The sequence below is a fragment of the Ictalurus punctatus genome, chromosome 12 (genome assembly GCF_001660625.3).
Source record: "Ictalurus punctatus breed USDA103 chromosome 12, Coco_2.0, whole genome shotgun sequence".
NCBI lineage: Eukaryota > Metazoa > Chordata > Actinopteri > Siluriformes > Ictaluridae > Ictalurus > Ictalurus punctatus.
This window is the reverse complement of record NC_030427.2, coordinates 6,981,995-7,004,222: the sequence shown is the minus strand read 5'-3', so window position 1 is coordinate 7,004,222 and position 22,228 is coordinate 6,981,995. Positions and strand designations below refer to the sequence as shown.

At 40.7% G+C, this 22,228-nt stretch overlaps 1 protein-coding gene across 1 annotated transcript in view; it reads right to left on the bottom strand.

Moving 5' to 3' along the window:
* The window catches only part of dzip1 (DAZ interacting zinc finger protein 1), a 51,548-nt gene extending 32,205 nt beyond the window's left edge, over positions 1 to 19,343 (bottom strand). Inside the window, exons 1-8 of the mRNA XM_053684061.1 lie at positions 19,294 to 19,343; positions 17,909 to 18,065; positions 16,940 to 17,024; positions 14,568 to 15,163; positions 11,090 to 11,174; positions 6,393 to 6,523; positions 5,624 to 5,782; positions 5,072 to 5,209 (exon numbers count right to left, since the gene is read on the bottom strand). Coding sequence (XP_053540036.1) covers positions 5,072 to 5,209; positions 5,624 to 5,782; positions 6,393 to 6,523; positions 11,090 to 11,174; positions 14,568 to 15,163; positions 16,940 to 17,024; positions 17,909 to 18,065; positions 19,294 to 19,343 — 1,401 coding nt within the window. The remainder of the gene's footprint in view (positions 1 to 5,071; positions 5,210 to 5,623; positions 5,783 to 6,392; positions 6,524 to 11,089; positions 11,175 to 14,567; positions 15,164 to 16,939; positions 17,025 to 17,908; positions 18,066 to 19,293) is intronic.
* Between the last annotated feature and the right edge of the window lie 2,885 nt (positions 19,344 to 22,228).

The following is a 22,228-nucleotide window of genomic DNA, read 5'->3' as shown; positions in this document are numbered from 1 at the left end:
CATGTGCTTTTTTAGTTTTTTATTTTTAACAAATTTGCAAAGATTTCAAACAAACTTCTTTCACGTTGTCATTATGGGGTATTGTTTGTAGAATTTTGAGGAAAATAATGAATTTAATCCATTTTGGAATAAGGCTGTAACAACAAAATGTGGAAAAAGTGAAGCGCTGTGAATACTTTCCGGATGCACTGTGTGTGTGTGTGTGTGTGTGTGTGTGTGTGTGTGTGTGTGTGTAAATATATATATATATATATATATATATATATATATATATATATATATAGTGGCGGCCGGTGCACAGGAAACAAAGATCACTCCTCCCGTGACTGCCGCGGTGGCGCTGAAGAGACAGCTCCGCTTCAGAGCCACCAATGTTTTGGACAGCCAGAGAACACGTGGTGGCAGGGCGGGGCCGCCGACACACCTACGGCTCATGAATGGTGCACCGCGCGGAAGAATTCCACCATCCAGCGGGCGAGGGCAGAATATAAAAGGGCAATATTCCACCCGCAAGGGGAAAAGAAGGATCTCCGAGCATTTGCGCAAGTATCTGGCATGTGTTAGGTGATTTTTTTGCGACACGTGCCTGTCCACTAATCGCTGTTGTGTGTTTTTCTGGTTTTCAGACGAATCCGACGTGAGTGAAGGCTCCGCCCCCTGGCTGTAACCGCAGACGGATGAGACCCTCACCGCCCGATCGCACTTCAACACAAACATGCACGCATCCGCATTCCCTCACCGTCAGTCTTAAAAAAAGATCCCTCCACGAACAACACTAAAACGGCCTCCTATGTGTATGTGCTCCGCCCACCGCTGGCTAAATTCCCTACACTGGTGGAGGATGCAGGCATGGAAGCCTGGCTGCGCATCCTCGGCCGCTGAAACCGGGGGATGCCGAAGGAGGGTCAGGACTCCGAGCCTGCCAGAGGGGGCCCCCACACTCCAGACCCACCGAAACCAGCCCAGCGAAGGGCAAGAAGAACGCCCCGGCTGAAGGTAAGTCACACACACCCCCTAACCCACTCTCCTCTGTATTTCAACAGGTGAGCCGGCAAGGGAACTTCGGCCGGGAGCAGAAAGAGGATGACCGCCTGAAGCATTGCTGGGCCCAGGTGCGGCAGATTGACAGGGTCAACCAAAACCCAGAACTCAGGCTACCCACCTCCTACTTTTTAGTCAGGGGAGGCCTGCTATACCACTGAACCAAGCGCAGAGGGGAAAACATGGACCTGCTGGTAGTCCCCAAGACCCGAACCCAAACCCTGTTGTACCTGGCCCATACCCATCCGCTCGGGGGCCACCTGGGGAAAAACTGAAGAACCGTTTCACCTGGCCGGGGATGGACGCAGAGGTCCGGGCCTTTTGTCAACGGTGCCCTCAGTGTCAGCATACCACCCCCCGGAAGCCCCCACCGGCGCCCCTGATCCCACTTCCCATAATCAGCGTCCCCTTCGAAAGGATCAGCATGGACCTCGTAGGGCCGCTCCCCAAGTCCGCCCGGGGTCACGAGCACATACTCATCATCATGGACGATGCCACCTGGTACCCCGAGGCGGTGCCACTACGCAAAGCCACATCCCGCAACATCGCCAGAAAACTGGTACACCTGTTCAGTTGTGTGGGGATCCCAAAGGACATTCTGACCGACCAAGGTACGGCTAAATTCCCTAGAATATATATAATATATATGAATGTGTGTGTGTGTGTGTGTATATATATATATATATATATATATATATATATATATATATATATATATATATACACATATATACACACACACACCCAGAAATATAGAAAATTCTAAAGGATTCACAAACCTTCGACCACTACTGTATGTATTTCCTTTCCTGTTTGTCATGTAATCATTTATAATTCAGTTTAATTTGATCTTTATTTGACCAATAAGCATGAAGTCTTTTTTCTACTTCTAATAAATCACAACACACTAGCCCTTTCCAGTGAACTATTTAATTGCATGCAACACCTTGGTGGTGTTCTCCCTGGGCCCTGATGAGTTGTAATTTAATATCTGCATTTGATAGAGTCCATGATGCCATGTACAGTGAGGGAAAAAAAGTATTTGATCCCCTGCTGATTTTGTACGTTTGCCCACTGACAAAGAAATGATCAGTCTATAATTTTAATGGTAGATTTATTTGAACAGTGAGAGACAGAATAACAACAAGAAAATCCAGAAAAACGCATGTCAAAAATGTTATAAATTGATTTGCATTTTAATGAGGGAAATAAGTATTTGACCCCCTCTCAATCAGAAAGATTTCTGGCTCCCAGGTGTCTTTTATACAGGTAACGAGCTGAGATTAGGAGCACACTCTTAAAGGGAGTGTTCCTAATCTCAGCTTGTTACCTGTATAAAAGACACCTGTCCACAGAAGCAATCAATCAATCAGATTCCAAACTCTCCACCATGGCCAAGACCAAAGAGCTCTCCAAGGATGTCAGGGACAAGATTGTAGACCTACACAAGTCTGGAATGGGCTACAAGACCATTGCCAAGCAGCTTGGTGAGAAGGTGACAACAGTTGGTGCGATTATTCGCAAATGGAAGAAACACAAAAGAACTGTCGATCTCCCTCGTCCTGGGGCTCCATGCAAGATCTCACCTCGTGGAGTTGCAACGATCATGAGAACAGTGAGGAATCAGCCCAGAACTACACGGGAGGATCTTGTCAATGATCTCAAGGCAGCTGGGACCATAGTCACCAAGAAAACAATTGGTAACACACTACGCCGTGAAGGACTGAAATCCTGCAGCGCGCGCAAGGTCCGCTGCTCAAGAAAGCACATATACATGCCCGTCTGAAGTTTGCCAATGAACATGTGAATGATTCAGAGGACAACTGGGTGAAAGTGTTGTGGTCAGATGAGACCAAAATGGAGCTCTTTGGCATCAACTCAACTCGCCGTGTTTGGAGGAGGAGGAATGCTGCCTATGACCCCAAGAACACCATCCCCACCGTCAAACATGGAGGTGGAAACATTATGCTTTGGGGTGTTTTTCTGCTAAGGGCACAGGACAACTTCACTGCATCAAAGGGACGATGGACGGGGCCATGTACCGTCAAATCTTGGGTGAGAACCTCCTTCCCTCAGACAGGGCATTGAAAATGGGTCGTGGATGGGTATTCCAGCATGACAATGACCCAAAACAAAGGAGTGGCTCAAGAAGAAGCACATTAAGGTCCTGGAGTGGCCTAGCCAGTCTCCAGACCTTAATCCCATAGAAAATCTGTGGGGGGAGCTGAAGGTTCGAGTTGCCAAACGTCAGCCTCGAAACCTTAATGACTTGGAGAAGATCTGCAAAGAGGAGTGGGACAAAATCCCTCCGGAGATGTGTGCAAACCTGGTGGCCAACTACAAGAAACGTCTGACCTCTGTGATTGCCAACAAGGGTTTTGCCACCAAGTACTAAGTCATGTTTTGCAGAGGGGTCAAATACTTATTTCCCTCATTAAAATGCAAATCAATTTATAACATTTTTGACATGCGTTTTTCTGGATTTTCTTGTTGTTATTCTGTCTCTCACTGTTCAAATAAATCTACCATTAAAATTATAGACTGATCATTTCTTTGTCAGTGGCCAAACGTACAAAATCAGCAGGGGATCAAATACTTTTTTCCCTCACTGTATCCTAACAAAACGTCCAGGTCCTCTGGCAGAAAAAAACAGCCTCAAAACATTAAAGAGTCACCACGATGTTTAACCGTGGGCATGAGGTACTTTTCCACATGGCTACCTCTCTGTGTGCAACAAAACCACCTCTGGTGTTTATTGCCAAAAAGCTCGATGTTGGTTTCATCTGACCACAGAACCCGATCCCATTTGAAGTTCCAGTAGTGTCCGGGAAACTGAAGACGCTTGAGTTTGTTTTTGGATGAGAGTAGAGGCTTTTTTTCTTGAAACCCTTCCAAACAGCTTGTGGTGATGTCGGTGACTTCAGATTGTAGTTTTGGAGACTTTCTGACCCCAAGACACAACTAACATCTGCAGTTCTCCAGCTGTGATCTTCGGAAATTTTTTGGCCACTTGAACTGTCCTCTTGACAGTGTGAACACATCCTCTTCCAGGTTGATTCATAACACTTCCAGTTGACTGGAAATGGAAGAGACATCTTTACACACAGAATGAAATCGATGCGTTTTCCCGCCCTCTTTTGATTGACAGGATACAATTAGCCCTGATCATCGGATGTTTTTAAACTATCGGCCGATAGACGATAGCAGGAAAAACAGCCGATACATTGGTACATCTCTAGTAATAACATATCTAGTAATAACCAGCTCTATTATAAACTTTATTAGACCAATGAACCGCCACTCTAACGCTCAGTGGGAAGTAGCACTTTCACAAAATGTCAAATTATGACAAATGTACGGGCATCTGCAAGAAAGCGACAGGTTGAAATACTCATGAGAGGTTCTAGTCAGCACACTTCAGTATGAATATTGTATTATGTGGTGGTTCTACCTAGAAACAATTAGCATGCCATTCTTGATGAGCAACAAATTAGACTGTGAGTATAAAACAAAGCTTGTGTGACACTAAAGGACCTACAAGTATGCTAATGAAGCCAGGCTACCCTAGGATAAGACTATGTGCTTACCACATCGGGTACTTGAAAACTGGTAACTTTGTTAGCTAACAAAATGTGCTAACAAAGCTAGTTGTAAGCATGTTATCTGTACCTATCATAGGATGTAATATCATAGGAAACTTAGGTTAGCCAACTCTGGTACCAAGGCGAACAAAGTGAGCTAAGCTAAACAAGGAATTAAAAAAATTACTGGGACATAGTGATGTTTTAGTGTTAATGCTCTGCAGATGTTACACGACTGGATTTGTGAATGACAGCTGAAATTAAAGGTTAAGTCTAGTTAAATAGCAGATGGAACTAGCTAGCTAGTTAACTAATGCGGATGAACTCCACCTCCATGGCACATTCTGGGAGATGGCGTTTCGTGTACATGGGCTTGGATGAAAAATAGAATCAAGTAGTAAACAAATGATTAATTTCCAATTCTACTCAGTGACCTTCATGAAGCTGACCTGACTGTGGAGCTTCTGTCGGAGTTGAGCAACCTCCTGCTTTTGTTCGTCTTCACTGTTCTGCACAGAACTTGCCTGACCCTGCACAGGCTGCATGTTCTCCTTCATCTTTGTACATTGCTGCAACTTCAATACTTGCTAGTGGACAAAAGGAAATTAAATATTAACATTATTTCTGATAATTTGAGAGTATTCATTTTTGGTGGCCTAAAAAGGAAATCCTTTCTATATGACTTGGACATGTTCTAATAACATTTTATACAATTATTTATTTTACTGTTGTCATTCAGTAGACAAAGATTCAATCAATCATGAAAAAAAAATATATCATTTAAAACATTATTTCAATTTTCCAATCAACTAGAGAATCCAATATTCAAAATGGAAATACTGGATTCTCTAGTTGACGTTCATATAAAACATCAAATAATGTGTTTAATACAGGATGAATAGAATTTTTGTTTGTTTTTTTTGCATTTTCCATACTGTCCCAACTTTTTCAGAATCAGGGTTGTAAATTAACTGTCATTTTACATAAATATAAGAACTCACTTTCTCTAGGTTTCTGTTTTTCTGGTGCATGGAGTCCATTTCTCTTTGGCAGGCCTGCTTAACCTCATCTATTTTGCTGTTCATGCGCACATGCTCATTTTCCTTCCAGACTTCCAGCTGTTTCATAAAGTCCGCCTGTTTCCGAGTTAGATCGTTCTCCTGAATTACAAGGAACCAATATTGTTTAGATGACAATTTAAGCAATAGATGGATCTCCAATGTCATTCATGCATGTCTTCATACAAGTTATTATAACAATACATCAAGCAAAGATACACTCCTAGACGTACAAGCATGGCACAACCAGAAATATTTGCACTGTCATCCACTTGCTAGCTCATAGTAGGCAGACTGCTGTAGCTAGATAGCATTATTTATGCTATAGATTATTACAGTTGAGGCCGAAATTTAACATACACCTTGGCTAAAGACATTCAGACAAACCTTTTCACAATTCTGTATATATTTTGTTGCCATACATTTCCTGAGTCCCATGATGGCATTTATCACAATCATTATAAGATGAAAGAGAGATTGACTACAAAGGGGAAACCCCCCCACCAAAATTATATAGTTGATCGTTTGAAAAAGTCAACGATAAGTTAACCACCTGATCATACACAGACACACCATAACAACCCTATGTCCTGACAACCTACCATGTACACGTATCAAAAATGTGTAGTCAATCAGTAAGACTGGTCTTTGGAAAGATATGATGACATTAGGGAGTAAACCAGAGAATATACAAATCAGGCTATGGTCTGACCTGTTTGGTATTGTAATCTTTTTGCAGTGTCTCCATTTCAGATTTAGCCAAGGTTAGCTGATCCTGCAGCCTGATAATCTCTTCTTGTAACTTCATTGTCTGAAGATCCTTCTGATTATCAGTGATCAGTTCTAAGACAGAGAAATAGCAAAAACATTTTGAATGCAGTCAATGCCTATTAGGGATGGGTGATGTGACAAATTGTTGAACTTATATAACCACTATAAACTAAACATTACAAGTATCATTGTTACTTTTCTACCAATGACCAAATTCAGTGTTAAATCATAATGAATACCAGATGATAGGTTGTTAAAATATATTTTTGTACCCAACATTTCATATTCTATTACTTTCTTGTTTAATTAAATTTTTGTGATGTTAAACAATAGTACTGCTACGTTTATCTCTGCCATTCTAAATATCGTAAAAGTGTACTTGCGTATCAAAGTAGAGCAGCACAACGGAACTGTAATCGCAAATTGTGTTTTATGTGACCACTTATTTTGACCAATAAAGAAGCATTCTGTGAGTTTTGATAAATCAATCATGGCATTGGGCCAAAAAAGCAATTACTTTTGGTCAAAATATTTTTTGTTTGTTTGTTTGTAATTGAACATCATGCCAGCTACTATGGCTATTTTCATGGTGGGAAACAGGTTAAAATATAGTCAATTATAAAGAATTTACAAAAGTTTTTTTTTTTTTTTTTTTTAAGTTTATCTTCAATAAAACAAAACAAAAAATTAAATCTAAAACTAAATCTGGCTTCATTTCATTAAAAATCTTTTAATTTGAATCAGCCGAATACATTTATTTATTTATTTATTTTTCAATTAAGTCCTAGAGGAGTTGAAACCATCATAGTCCATTAAAATATGCTTCATACTGGACTTTGGCATAAGGGGCATAAAGGAGGCTCTTTACCCGTTAACAGAAACAAAAGAGTCTGGAGTGGCTTATTCAGCAACAGGTGTAGATGATCTGGCCCCAGCGATTATCCAAGTAGAAATGACATTTTCTGTCTACAACAGGGTTGATTTCATAAGTTTATCTGTATTGCATTGATGCCAATTAGTTTGCCATTTTTTGAAGACATAAGTATTTATAATGGCTCTGAGGTCTGAAGGTGGAATTAGGCATTTTTTGAGTTCTGAAGATGAGGCTTCCATAGCAGGAGCATCTGCTTGCCTAGGCCCTGAAATTCCACAATGCCCCAGTATCCAACAAAAAAAATCATTTTAAAATTCTGTGTCTCCTAAGACCGAAGTCCATTTAGGATTTATACAAAAGCTTGGTGTTCATTTTTATGGGATGCCAGAGTTTGAAAACACGACTGAGTCTGCTATTATTAGGAAATTCAGTTTTTGAGAAGTTTTAATATGATCCAGTACCAAAATAATATCATTGGCTTCTGCAGTAAAAACGGAATTATGGCTGGGAATCTGTATTCCACTTTTCTGATGGATGACCACAAAAGCGGCTGAGACATGATCTCCAAATTTTGATCCATCTGTACAGATCAAAGTGTATGAAAGTGCAGGGAAACTCTGATCTACAGTGCATCCAGAAAGTATTCACAGCACTTCACTTTTTCCACATTTTGTTATGTTACAGCCTTATTCCAAAATGGATTAAATTCATTATTTTCCTCAAAATTCTACAAACAATACCCCATAATGACAACGTTAAGTTGTCAACTTAAGTATTCCCAGCCTTTGCCATGACACTTAAAATTGAGCTCAGGTGCATCCTGTTTCCACTGATCATCCTTGAGATGTTTCTACAACTTGATTGGAGTCCACCTGTGCACACACCTGTCTATATAAGATCCCACAGTTAACAATGCATGTCAGAGCACAAACCAAGCCATGAAGTCCAAGGAATTGTCTGTAGACCTCCGAGACCGGATTGTATTGAGGCACAGATCTGGGGAAGGGTACAGAAACATTTCTGCAGCATTGAAGGTCCCAATGAGCACAGTGGCCGCCATCATCCGTAAATGGAAGAAGTCTGGAACCAGCAGGACTCTTCCTAGAGCTGGCCGCCTGGCCAAACTGAGCGACCGGGGGAGAAGGGCCTTAAGACAGGAAGGTGACCAAAAACCCAATGGTCACTCTGACAGAGCTCCAGCGTGTCTCTGTGGAGAGAGGAGAACCTTCCAGAAGAACAACCATCTCTGCAGAACTTCATAAATCAGGCCTGAATGGTAGAGTGGCCAGACAGAAGCCACTCCTCAGTAAAAGGCATGTGACCGCCCGCCTGGAGTTTGCCAAAAGGCACCTGAAGGACTCTCAAACCAAAGATTGAACAAAGATTGAACTCTTTGCCCTGAATGGTAAGCCTCATGTCTGGAGGAAACCAGGCACCAGTCATAACCTGGCCAATACCATCCCTACAGTGAAGCATGGTGGTGGCAGCATCATGCTGTGGGGATGTTTTTCAGCGGCAGGAACTGGGAGACTAGTCAGGATCGAGGAAAAGATGAATGCAGCAATGTACAGAGACTTCCTTGAGGAAAATCTGCTCCAGAGCACTCTGGACCTCTGACTGGGGTGAAGGTTCATCTTCCAACAGGACAACAACCCTAAGCACACAGAGAAGATAACAAAGGAGTGTCTACAGAACAACTCTGTGAATGTCCTTGAGTGGCCCAGCCAGAGCCCAGACTTGAACCCGATTGAACATCTCTGGAGAGATCTGAAAATGGCTGTGCACTGACGCTCCCCATCCAACCTGATGGAGCTTGAGAGGTCCTGCAAAGAATAATGGGAGAAACTGCCCAAAAATAGGTGTGCCAAGCTTGTAGCATCATTCTCAAAAAGACTTGAGGCTGTAATTGGTGCCAAAGGTGCTTCATCAAAGTATTGAGCAAAGGCTGTGAATACTTATGTACATGTGCTTTTTTTGTTATTTATTTTAAATAAATGTGCAAAGATTTCAAACAAACTTCTTTCATGTTGTCATTATGGGGTATTGTTTGTAGAATTTTGAGGAAAATAATTAATTTAATCCATTTTGGAATAAGGCTGTAACAACAAAATGTGGGAGAAGTGAAGCGATGTGAATACTTTCCGGATGCACTATAAGTGCCCATTACACAACAGAATGCTGTAACCCTAGAATGGGAGGCTCAATGGTTATTCTTTTTCTAGGGAGATGACCTAGCACTATGAAAGGAAGGAATGTGCCACTGTTCCTTTCACAAGCTGCCACAAAAAAGGTAGATCTTGTGGCGTACTCTGAATTTTGGTCAAAATAAAGTAGGGCAACTATAAAGCATTACAGGTTGCACTACAGGTTTAACCAGCTTGTTTCATTATATTGCACATCACAGTCACTGTATAGCAATATAGGACATTCACGAAGAAAACAGAATTTTTAAAATAAATAAATAAACATAAAATTTAAAAATAAAAAGGTACTGCGCATGTACATTCCTAAAACATTTCAGGCTGTGCCATTTTTAAATGTAAAGCTGCCAAAACATCCATCTCCCGACAAGCAAACAACAAAGATATATACAGAAATGAACAATAATCTATCGTTTAAATAATTTGAAAAAAAAAGTTTTTTTTTCTACAGACTTAAAACTTATGCCTGAAGTGACTTACACTGATGTGTATAATTACTTTGTTGATGGAGTGTGTTTAGACCGGAGAAGCATTGAAAGCGTATCACAGCATTCATTTTTCCACAGCTCTCTCAAAATCATTGTCCTTGGGATCACTGTCCTGTTGCAGGACCCATTTTTGGCCCAGCTTAAACTGCTGGACAGATGGCCTCACAGGATTGTCTCAAGAATATTCTGGCATAAAGTTGAATACATCATTGTCCCAATGACTGCAAGTAACCCCAGGTCATGTGGCCCAAATCATCACCCATCCACCACCATGCCTGGTAGTTGGTATGAGATGTTTGTGATGATACATTGTGCTTGGGTTTTGCCAAACATAGTGCTGTGTATGATGACCAAACATCTCTACTTTGGTCTCATCAGTCCAAAGAATAGTTTCAGAACTTTTGTGGTTTGTTCAAATGCAATTTTGCAAACCTAAGTCATGCTGCCATATTCTTCTTGGAGAGAAGGGGCTTTTTCCTAGTTACCCTTCCATGAAAGCCATACTTGTTCTGTATTTTTCTGATTGTGCTGTCATGAACAAACATTTATTGTGCTTACAGAAGGCCTGTCATGATAACTACTTTTGTTTGGGTGAGCCTGTGCCCATGATAGCCTCAGATTCCTGTTCTTGGCTGACAGGAGTGGAACCCAATGTGGTCTTCTGCTGTTATTGTGAATCCACCTCAAGGTATCAATGTTTTGTGCATGCTGAGATGGTTTTTTTTTTTGCTCACCAAAGTTGTAAATAGTGATCATATGAGTTACAATATCCTTCCTGGCAGGTCAAACTAATCTGTCACTCACTCAATGTTTTTTGTTTTCACACCATTCTGTGTAAACTCTGAGAAAAATCGCAGGAGATCAGCAGTTTCTGAAATTCTCATACCAGCTGATCTGGCACCAACAACCATGCCATGGTTCAAGTCACAAAGATTATTATTATTATTTTTATTTTTATTTTTTTACAAATGAATGTGTACATTTGTTCCTGTTAAAGTGACCAATAGGTGTATTTTCCCATACTTGCCACCCTTAGAACATGCTGTAAAGTTTGAAATATGCCACTGAAACTCACTAGTGTCATGCTCCACAGGATGCCTACGTTGCACGTGACTTTGCAGGAATGCAGTGCTCATGAAGGCCTTATCACAATGTTGGCACTGGAAGTCAAGAATATTGAAACATTGTCAAAAGCATCACAGGTAATAAATCACAGGTAATGTTTTATATTGTCCGAGCTAACAAGCAAAGTAGAGATGATACCCAGAATTAGCATCAGGTCGATGCTGATGTTGATAATGCTGATATTGAAGGAAAAAATAGGGGCTGGAAATTCAATCAGTTTCTATAACAAACTAGCATGAAATATCGCAATTACTTGTAGCATAATGGAACACAACAGCAAGTAGCTAGTAATTCAGCACTATTTTACAATAATAAGTTATTTTATTTTTAATTCTGTACTTTTGCAAACACGTGCACTGTGATATTTGAGGTTTTTCTCTTTTGTTTGTAAGAGTTTATTTGACTTTTTTTTTTTAAAAAACTGTGGTTTTGTGTTTTATGTTGTTGGCTACATATTGTTTATGGTAGGAGAGTATGGCAATTTTTAGCCATCTTAAGAGAAATTATCACTCATTTTAAAGCTTACTACTTAAATCAGGTGACTATCTGTGTCAGCTGTTAGTCAAGGTTTTAGTACTTGTATAGGTTTGGAAAAATGGTAGTGCAAAGCAGCAAAAACAATGTCTCTGAGCAGGTGATGGGGTCACAGCACAGGTTCATAAAGCCATCACTCATGACAAACATTCAGTAATTAAGTACTGCATAAGCAGGAGAATGCATTGTCCACCCCTATTTCCTCGTTCACTGGATGCTAGTTAAAAGTGTCAGCATTTGAAAGATCAGATTTAGGGCATTTTCAGACCTGTAGGTCTGTGCTGTGCTCTGAAAGGGACTTAAACTGTTACAATGTTGCATTTTCTCCTGGGCTCAGTTCACTTTCACAAGGCAACATTTCAAAGCATCCCAAAATGTGTTTATGCAAGTCACATGTGAGTAAACCGTCCTCTCATTGGTGCTCCTGTTTACATTCTGCGTTCATACATCAAAATGCATAGACAGCAGCTCTGCGAACTTGTTCTGCCTTTCTTTTTAGCCTTGTTATCAGGGTTGGGTATTGTGACCAATTTGGTGATTCGATTCGATTCTTATTTATATGGTTTGGATTCGATTGATTTCGATTCAATATCGAATAGTTATCAATATTTCATTTAAAATGTTAGTTTTGCAGACATGGAATCCATGTTTTAATATAAATGCTGGTAACTGAAAACCCTCCTACTTAGCTATATTACTGAAATACACGTTTACATTAACAATAGAGCCCACACGAGTATGTTTAATTACTTTTTACTTTTACTTTGAGTAACAAACGTTGTAACAGGAAATCGTAAATATGTGCATACAAGGTAAGCACAAACTGCACACGGAACATTACTGTAAAAATAAATAAAAACGTTGTAAATGTGCAACAGTGAAGTTCATTAACAACTTGAAACATGTTTAAGAAATGAAACGATGGCGACATGTTCAGGACGAGAGGTGAACTACAGATAATATTCACATCCTCTCAAGTAAAGCACACGCATTAAGAATCGATTCGGGGATTTCCCAAATAGATATCGTTTCGTTAAATTGAAGATTGATTAAAATCGGAGAATCGATATTTTTTACCCAGCCCTAGTAGTTATTATATTTGATCTAATTTATATGTTCCAGGGAATGATTAAATCCCACCTCCTCGAGATGCTTGTTAAACACCTTGTAAAACTCAGTGTTTTTATGCATTTTTGAAAGATGTTCAGAAATATGTTGGTCAGACCAAATTTCAATGAGGCATTTTACCTCATCTTTAGTCTAAGTTAAACTGCAATTCATGTTGTGAGTCATTCGCAAAACAAACGCACTTTTTACATAACACAATTCCAATCATGCATTGCTATACAGGTTGGTTCATTGGTCCATTGGGACGGATTGCTTTCTTGCCACAAGCGAACCGCTCCAGATCTGGCTTGCAATTGGGCTGAGACCACGTTCACGTCACAAAACACTGTCATTCTTAAAAGTAGGTCACACACACAACAAGGTTAAGAACCTCTGGTCTAATGGCAATTTTCCACTGCACGGTACGGCTCGACTCGGCTCGCTTTTTGGGGGCTTTCCACTGTGGATTATACATGGAACGTTTTTAATACCACCTCGGTCAAGGTTCCAAGTGGTCTGAGCCAATACTAAATGTGAGCCATGCACTGAGGGAGTAAGGATTCTCCTTAACAAGTGGTTCTGTATTGTGCCTGAATAATTGGGTCATTTAATACATACTTTGCGCATGATAGAATTGTATTAATTGAAAATTATGTATAATTTATATAACTACAGATAAACTTTCAACAAAAGGTTTCCGTCTTAGATTTTTAAATCTTGCTTGTTTACAAACAGGTATTGATCAGTCACTCCTGTCGCAGCTGAATCTAACTTAGTCATATTGAGCATTATGTAGGTTGTACAACGCCGTTATTTTATATCCTTAATAGGGTCCGTGTTCAGTGAACAGGAAAGGCGTTTGGAATACGGCCTGATCGTGTACTTGTACAGGGCTTCGATAATACAACGTTATTCCTGCGTGAAGGCGAGTGGAAGATGGCACCAACGTTGAGGCGGCACAAAACTGCAGTGGAAAAGCAAGCTCAGAAATGTAAAACGATCCGATTCGAACCATACCGTGCAGTGGAAAAGTGGCTTAATGAACTGAACCAAGGAAGAAAACACACCAGGTTCTGAAACAAGAGCTCCAAACGAGCCAGGTGTGAAAACACCCTAAGAATGAGTCTTGTGTTGAACTGTCTCTTGAGCTACATAGAGCGGTGGCACTTAAACACAGCGGTTATCCAAGCCTTCCCAGCACCTAGCAACCACTCCCACTCAGTACTTATGGTTCATTGTTAAGTAAAAATGTAGACAAGCAGAAAGAGCAAATGTGGCCACACTGCAAATTGCAGTGGCAAACCCCTGATCTGAAGGAGTGCCTTTTGTATTGGTTATTGCTCTTGCGGCTTGTGGATTGATGTCACTGTCACCACCTGACAATATTTGCTTGCATGAACACTGTCACAAGTTTATCATAATTCTGATCAATTATTATTATTATTACTAGTAGTAGTAGTAGTAGTAGAAGTAGTAGTAGTAGTAGTAGTAATAGTAGTAGTACCTGCCCATGATATTTCCTAACAAACTTTCTATTTACATTCCCCAAAACATAAAAAATATTTGTAATTTAAACCAGAGTTTAGTAGCATGCAGTAATGAAAGCAAAGGTACCACAGGATCCCAGTCCCAATGCACCCCACACTTCAACCCACAAAAATGGACTGACCCTTCACTTTCCTCACACTCAACAGAACAACAACAAACTATAAATGGGGGACAACAATGATCATTAATTTTGAACATGATTAATGAAGTCTCACATCCCAGCACCAGTTTGCACCAACCTTATGGTAATTAGCCAGGCCTGCACTTATCATGGCTTGCTGAGAGGCAATAATCTTCTTCCGATGCTTTAGCTCTTCTTTTAAGGACTTGGAATCCTGGCTCTGCTTCTGCAGCTGCGCCTGGAGATTCTGCTTCTCTTTGGCATTAGTCTGAAGCTGCTCCTCAGCAGCCTGCAGGCTGAGAGCCAGGTAGTCCTGTGAGTGCAGCAAGTATTCAATTGTGAGTTGGGCTAGGCGGAATAGCTTGAGCAGCGCCGGGTCCACTAGGCTCTGACAGTTCAGGCACCGCTCTCCTTCTAAGCTGCAGAATGTCACCTCCGCAATGTGCTCCTGGAGCAGCTGAAAGTCCAGCTCACAGGCCACCCGGTCCACATCAATTGCATTAATCTGACGCCAATCCACACTCTCACGGCGGGTACGAAACTTGAATGGTGCAGTAATGAAGGCTCCTGACATGGCCAAGCCGGCGGGTCTGCTCTGGTGCCCTGAGGATGGCTTGCACTCAGGAGAGTTTGTCAAAGATGGGATTGCCTGCTGTGGCACAAGCTTTGTTGGGTTCTGATAAAAAATGGGTGGTAGACACTGCTGTAAAATGGCTGCAGAGTAAAAAGAAAAGCTTTGTGAAACATATATTATATACATATCTAAATATATGTGTAATCAAACATAATGAAATGCACTAAGATGCTCAGGTACAGTGGGGAAAAAATACTCAAGCTGCAAAAGATATCGAGTCAGAACAAGAGCCATCACTATAGTAACAGCTGCACTAACAAGGAAGTAGGAAGCGTTTATTAATCCAGTGTTTTTCAAAGTGGGGGCTGCCAGGGGGCGCCTGGGGGGCCTCAACAATTTGGTGTGAAAAATAAATTATCACTCTCAGACAACCACACACACTCACAATCAATTCCTAATGTAATGTAATGTAAAGATGTAAGATGCAATTATTCATTTAAAAAAGGGGGATATATTCAGAAGTCTGTATTTTTAATGTGTTTTAAAGACATCTTGCTAAAGGGGGGCCTCGGTCAAATGTTAATGCCACTTGGGGGGCCTTGCCCTGGAAAAGTTTGGGAACCCCTGTACTAATCAATATAAAGGTTGCTTTCAACCATCAGTTCACATTATTTTGGGTCGTCGGCCACTCTCCTTACCATACTGTATTCTGACGACGCTTCAGAAAAACAGAACCTGCACAACAACAGCGGTTCCTGTGCGTGTTGAGTGACTGAACCGAACCGAACCGAACCAGCACGTCCTGTCCGTGTCCGCGGGGGAGGGGAAACGCGTGGTCCATGTTGTTGGCAAACGAGGAAGAGAAATTGGAATACTCGGTTCTGTAAACTGGAATAAAGTTGGTCTTTTGGTTGTCGTATGTAACTGTCTCTAAAGTTACATACGACATTGTTATACACGTTTCAAACTTCAATAGCATTTGAAGGGAATGACCTACAGTCATATAACCAACTGAAAAGTGTTCATCTCGGTGTCTGGTATGACGCATACCTTTTAGATTTTTGATACTTGTTAAAATAAGCTATTTAATCATATGTAAAATAAGACTACAGAATGGGCTCATACACAAAAGTTTGTTGTATGTCACTTTAGAGACGGTCCCTGAATTCCCGCATATCTGTGAATATCGAATGTCCAACCAACTTTATTCCAGTGTTCTACAGTGTAAACATTGACGCACTAAACCCACTGTGATAAACCAAAGTACACACAAAGCTCTAAAATATGCCTTTGGATTAAGAGGCGAGTGAACTCTAACCCAATGTACATCATTTCACTTCCCCGACACGATTCTTCGCCTTAGACACCCAATTAAACTGTTACATTGTAAAGCACTATAGTTAGTTTAGCTATCAACAGTTCAAATGAAACTATACACTGGTTAACCTATAATAAACGAATTTAACCGTATTTATTTCCTGCTGTTAATTGCATCCCTTGAATTTTGAGATTTAAAAACTAGCCTTTACCATTGGGTACATTTACTTGTTTTAACCTAACATTCGTTAAAGAGCTAGCCAAAAGACTGCTTAACAATTTTCAGAGGGTATGGCGTCTTAAAAACAAACTAAAAATCATACTACGACCTTTCATAGATGTATTCATACAATACCAGCTACTGTTACATATACTAAGGTTATATATATTTATATATAAATAACCTGGCAAAGGTTTTAAACAACGCTAACTAATGGTGAATGAATTAGCCTAGCCTTGAACAAAAAAACGTCTTATCTATTTTTCAAAGAACAACCACCGACTTAAAGCTGGTTTGGATTATTAAAAAAAAGAATAACAGGATAATATGGCGGTGATGCCGTTAAAAAGTCTAGCAACGAAAAAAACAAAAAGCGTACCTCTGTTAAGTGAGGAAGTCCGTTTACCCGAGATGATGTGACGCGGCCATGACGTCAGAGAGGAGGAGGAGGAGGAAGAGAGCCGCTACAGCAGGATGGGGGGCGGGGAGGGATGGGGGGGGGGGGGGGGGGGGGGGTGTTATTCCCATTGTTCCCCAAATTACACTGTAGGGATAAACGTTTAAAAAGCTGTTCCATTATTTTTGGTATAATAATAATCAATATTATTTCCACCACCGCAAGGAAACGCACTGAACAATGTTGGCCTATGACTTTATGTTGTCAATAAAGTTTAAAACATAGGCTATATGCATTCACTGTCCACTTTATTAGGAACACATGTACACCTAGAATCACTGTATATGTCATACAGTGAAGTCTATTTTATTTCACATTTAATTGCTTCATTCAATTTCTGTAGTATTTCTTACTTGAACACTACTGATAGACCGACCTGAGTAAACGTATCGTTACCGTGAAATAAGATTGTAATCATATCACCCCGACCTAAACATTAGCACTCGGTGATTCCAGTCTTGAATTTCACGAAATATGTGAAATGTACTTCTTAATGTAGTAAATATCATAAACCCTGCTGATAGGGATTTATTTTATAGTCAGGAAGGGTACTGTGAAGTGTAAGAACTCAACCCCATCACATAAAATTGAGATGGAAAATGGTTACTTTTCAAATTTTTATTTTGATCCATAAATATATAAAATATACTTATTTTATTGCTGCCATATGGTAAACCTTTTAATTACCTCTTAATGTAGTACATATCATAAACCCTGCTGATAGGGTCTGTAAGACACAGGGACAACTCGGTTGGAACTATGCCTTCTAAGACATCATGCATGATGTCAGGAGGGTAACCAGTGACCACATGAAAGTGATCAAGATTCTACGTTAATGGACAGGCTCCTTTCACGCCATAAGTCCTGACTCAATCCTTGATTCTCTCTCACCTCCTGCACCTGCCTATCATGGGAGTCTTTGTCTCTGAGTTGAAAGAAACCAGAACATACCTCTTGTTGCTGAACGTCACCACTGCTTGCCAAACAGAATCTGCAGAACTTTTCAACAGAGAAGCTCTCCAGGAATATCTTGCAAGGGAGTGGGCACCTAGATTATCAGCAGCAACAAAAAAGACTGTGCCTCTCACAGTGGTACCTAGTTTCTCCAGGTAGACACCATTTTTCCTAATGACTTTAGATCATAGATAAGAGGTTGCAGAACGTTTGCACAACCACACTTTTTGACTGTGGAGGTATTGCATAGTAGAGCAAGCTGGACTGAGTTGAGGGTTGACCTATATTTTGCAGGTATGTTGGCAATGACCCAGTTTACGACACACATTTTATGTTTCAGCTTTGATGTTCCTAGAGGTTTGCCGATTTCAAAGTCATCAGTGTAAAGGTCAAGCTCAATTGTGAACTCATCCCTTGTAAGAAGAGGGTTTTCATTAAAGTACTGCCCATCTACATATGATTGGTATTCCTGTAGCGCATGTAGCGCATGGGCTTTTTCTGACATAACTGTTTAACACATCAGTTTTGTTAAGCAACCTCTGGAGCATGGGAAGAATGGGGACATACGCAACTGTTTTTTGCCCTTTTTCCTGTGGGGTTTACCAGTGGAAACTCTCTGTGTACATAGGCTGCTCTCCTTTTAGCAGTTCCTAAGGGTCCATCTTTGGCACAAAAAGTCACTGTGTTACTTTCTGACACAGCACTTGTAACCTCTCTCACAACTGTTTCATCCATATCAGCATATTTTTTAGCACGACCCTGACTCTATTATGCATAAGTGGCTGTGATAGCTTATTAATTTGACAAAGCTGTTCTATAACTTCTTGCACAGAACTCTCTGGTGTGTAGAACTGTTTGCAGCTTTAACAGAAGAGATGCCAAGTTTTTCTAAATCATGAAGATTATTCTCACTGGCTTCTTCACTCAGCTCTTCTAACTCTTCTCCATATTGTCAGAATGTGATATTTGCTATTGTGCAGCATCACTGTCATGGCTTACATAATCATGACTGATACAGGGCTCTCAAGTCTCACACGTTCACCGTGAGACACACGCATTTCAACCACTTCACACACCACACCTTGTATTTTTCTCACTGAGAAAGACGGGATAACTAGTCCCGCTATATATAATTAATGGACGAGGCACAAGTATATGGAGGGAAGTTTTCTGCAAGTTTTCATAGCTGTATCTAGTTATACAGCCAATCAGACATTAGAATTTGTTGTTTCCAGGTAAATTACGTGATCAAGCACGTTCGTTACCAGGCAACATGGATGCGCATGCACACACGGAGTGGCCAAAGATTTGGTCACACTTGCCTGTGATCAAAGATCACGGAGCTGATGTTGGGGAATATAGCCAAATTCATGTTAAATTATTATTTTATATGAAGAATAGGGTGCGGTTTCCTCCCCCAGTCCAAAGACATGCATGGTAGGCTGATCGGCTTGTCTAAAGTGTCCGTAGTGTATGAATGGGTGTGTGAATGTGTATGTGAGTATGCCCTGCGATGGATTGGGGTACACCCTGTCCAGGGTGTACCCTGCCTTGTGCCCCATGCTCCCTGGGATAGGCTCTAGGTTCCCCGTGACCCTGAAAAGGATAAGCGGTATAGAAGATGGATGGATGGATGGATGGATGGATGAAGAATAGGGTAAGGGAGTTATTCTACACCCTTTGACATTTACTTAATCAATTTAATGAATGCCAAAAAAAAAATTTAAGCGAGTAATTAAGCCTCCTTGGTTAATTTTTTTTAGTTTTAGTTATTTAGTTCTTGAATGCAGATGCGGAGAGCGTGTTCTCCAAGGTGGGTTTGAAGAAAACCAAAACTAGGAACAGTTTGGCTCTGGACGGAACGCTATCATCCGTCATGACGGTGAAAATAGCTGGCCTTTAGCCACAGTGCTTTAAGTGGGAGCCCCCTACCCCTGTCATCAAGGCATCAAAATGTGCAACAAACACAAAACACCATTCATAAGCTGAAATGTGTACACACACACACACACACACACACACACACACACACACACATACACACACACATTATTTTTGATACATTTGTATATTTTAAATATATAAAACAATTTATTTTATTTGGATGAATTTGTCTGTCTTTTATCAGATTTACCAATTTGTTATAATTTCTATTTATGCTGGTCAATTATGAATAATAGGTTTAATTGTATTGCTAGCAAAAACTTGAGAGAATTGGGTGGGGTCAAGGGGCCGCTGCTGCAATATTTGAGTGGCTCCTCCCCTAACAGATCATCTCACTCCAAACTTTTGATAAAACTTGAGAGCCCTGTCGATAATCTCTGACTTGAACTTTTTCCAGTTCTGTTCCTTGTGTACTTTACTCTTGTGCGCTTTGAAAGTGGAGTAGACATAGCTTTCAAAGTTCCAGTCTTTATAAGGGCACCTGACTCTATGGTTTACTTTTAAATGTGCAGTATGCAGGTGAATAAAGTAATCAGCCAATATCAGAACAATATTCAGCAAACCCACAGGACAGACAGCAAAACTTAACTGATACAGCTACACTTGTATCACACAGCTACAGACTTTTTGATGTGAAGACGGGATAAGTGTACTTGTAGTGCACTGAGTGTTTTAAATGTACATAGACATTCCTGATGTAAACAAGGAAATGGTTCTGTTCTTGCATAACTTCCATGTTTCCACACCCATTCATACACTGCGGACACTTTGGACACGCCAATCAGCCTACCATGCATGTCTTTGGACTGGGGGAGGAAACCGGAGTACCTGGAGGAAACCCCCGCAGCACGGGGAGAACATGCAAACTCCACACACACAGGGTCATGGTGGGAATCGAACGTGCTAACCAGTAAGCCACCGTGCGCCCCAACTTCAACTCATTCTATTTAAATTAATGGCCATGTCAAAATAAAAGGTGGTTTCTAACGTTAAACTAAATCAATGCTTTCAATGCTCACAAACAACCCCTCGATGAAAAAAGAAAGCAAAAATTAATAAACAGACAAATGTCCCCTGAGCTCACCTGGCAGGGGTTCAAGTGGAAGAAAACGTCCAAAATAGTTTAAAACAATGTTTTTCATTACTCACAAACAGCCTCTCAATGGAAACTAACCACTAACCACTCACCAACAGCTCCTTGAATTTAGTTGCAACCACGAGAAAATGGCATCGCCTGAAGCCTGGTTTATACTTGACATGTCCACAATAGTGCAAGTGGTGATTTATGATGCTTTATGATGGTTTTTCCTTTAATTTGTCACCCATCTCTCAGTGGCTGGGATAAAAGTAAGAGATTGACTTTCACTGTCAATTTTTGACTTTTCATTCCCAGCCCTGCAGTATGAAATAACAAAGCCTATAATGATTTAACCATGTGGTTTTGGTCTAGGAACTGCTTGACTTAAAAGTCAAGATACTTGCTGACAAATTGGAGTATTTTAAGAAGATGAAGAAATGATGCAACAAGTTATATCAGTTATATTCAGGTACCTGATATTCGCCCTCAAATTTCACTGTCTTTGCTTTGAAACACACAATCCTAATGCTGTTCGTGGTGTATGAAGAGACTTTTGAGACAAGTTTTCAGTCTGTTTCAAGTCAGTGGGAGCAGAAAAGCAAATCAGACAGGTGTTTGAGAAGCTCCATCAGATTCTAAAGAAGAAGCTTCCAGAATTGCAGCCCTAAAGAAAGAAGAGGAGGAGAAGAAAAAGATGCTGAATGAGAAGATTGAAAGCGTCGGCCATGATATCACCTCTCTCACTGTGCTGATTCAATGACTGAGGAAGGAGATGATTGCAGAGGATTTGGTTGTCCTACAAGTATGAAATTTGTGTCTTTAAATGGAAATTAGTTAAGAATAGGCCAACTCACATGCCAAACATCCAAACGTTATGGCTATGTAAAATTTGAGAGGCACAAGGATGCACAGAGGGTGAGTGTACAATGCAGCCAAGTGTGCTTGGGTACAACCTTGCTGAAAGCTTCTTTACAGCAGGAAAACCTCTGGTTAATTTTGTGTGTGTGTGTGTTTTCCAGTCTCTCCATGGCTGTGTCACATACTACTGTACTATATAGTGTCTTAGCTTGCTAAATCAGGGTTTAGCATCCAGGTCACTCTGACTGAACCCCCCCCGAGGCTACTGAATGCTAGTGTACAGTGTACATACTGTTTTTCAAAACAGACAGGGTATTATGTGGGTAAATACCCTTTAGCAATCAGTGTTCGTTCCAAATGTGGTGTTTATGTGACTG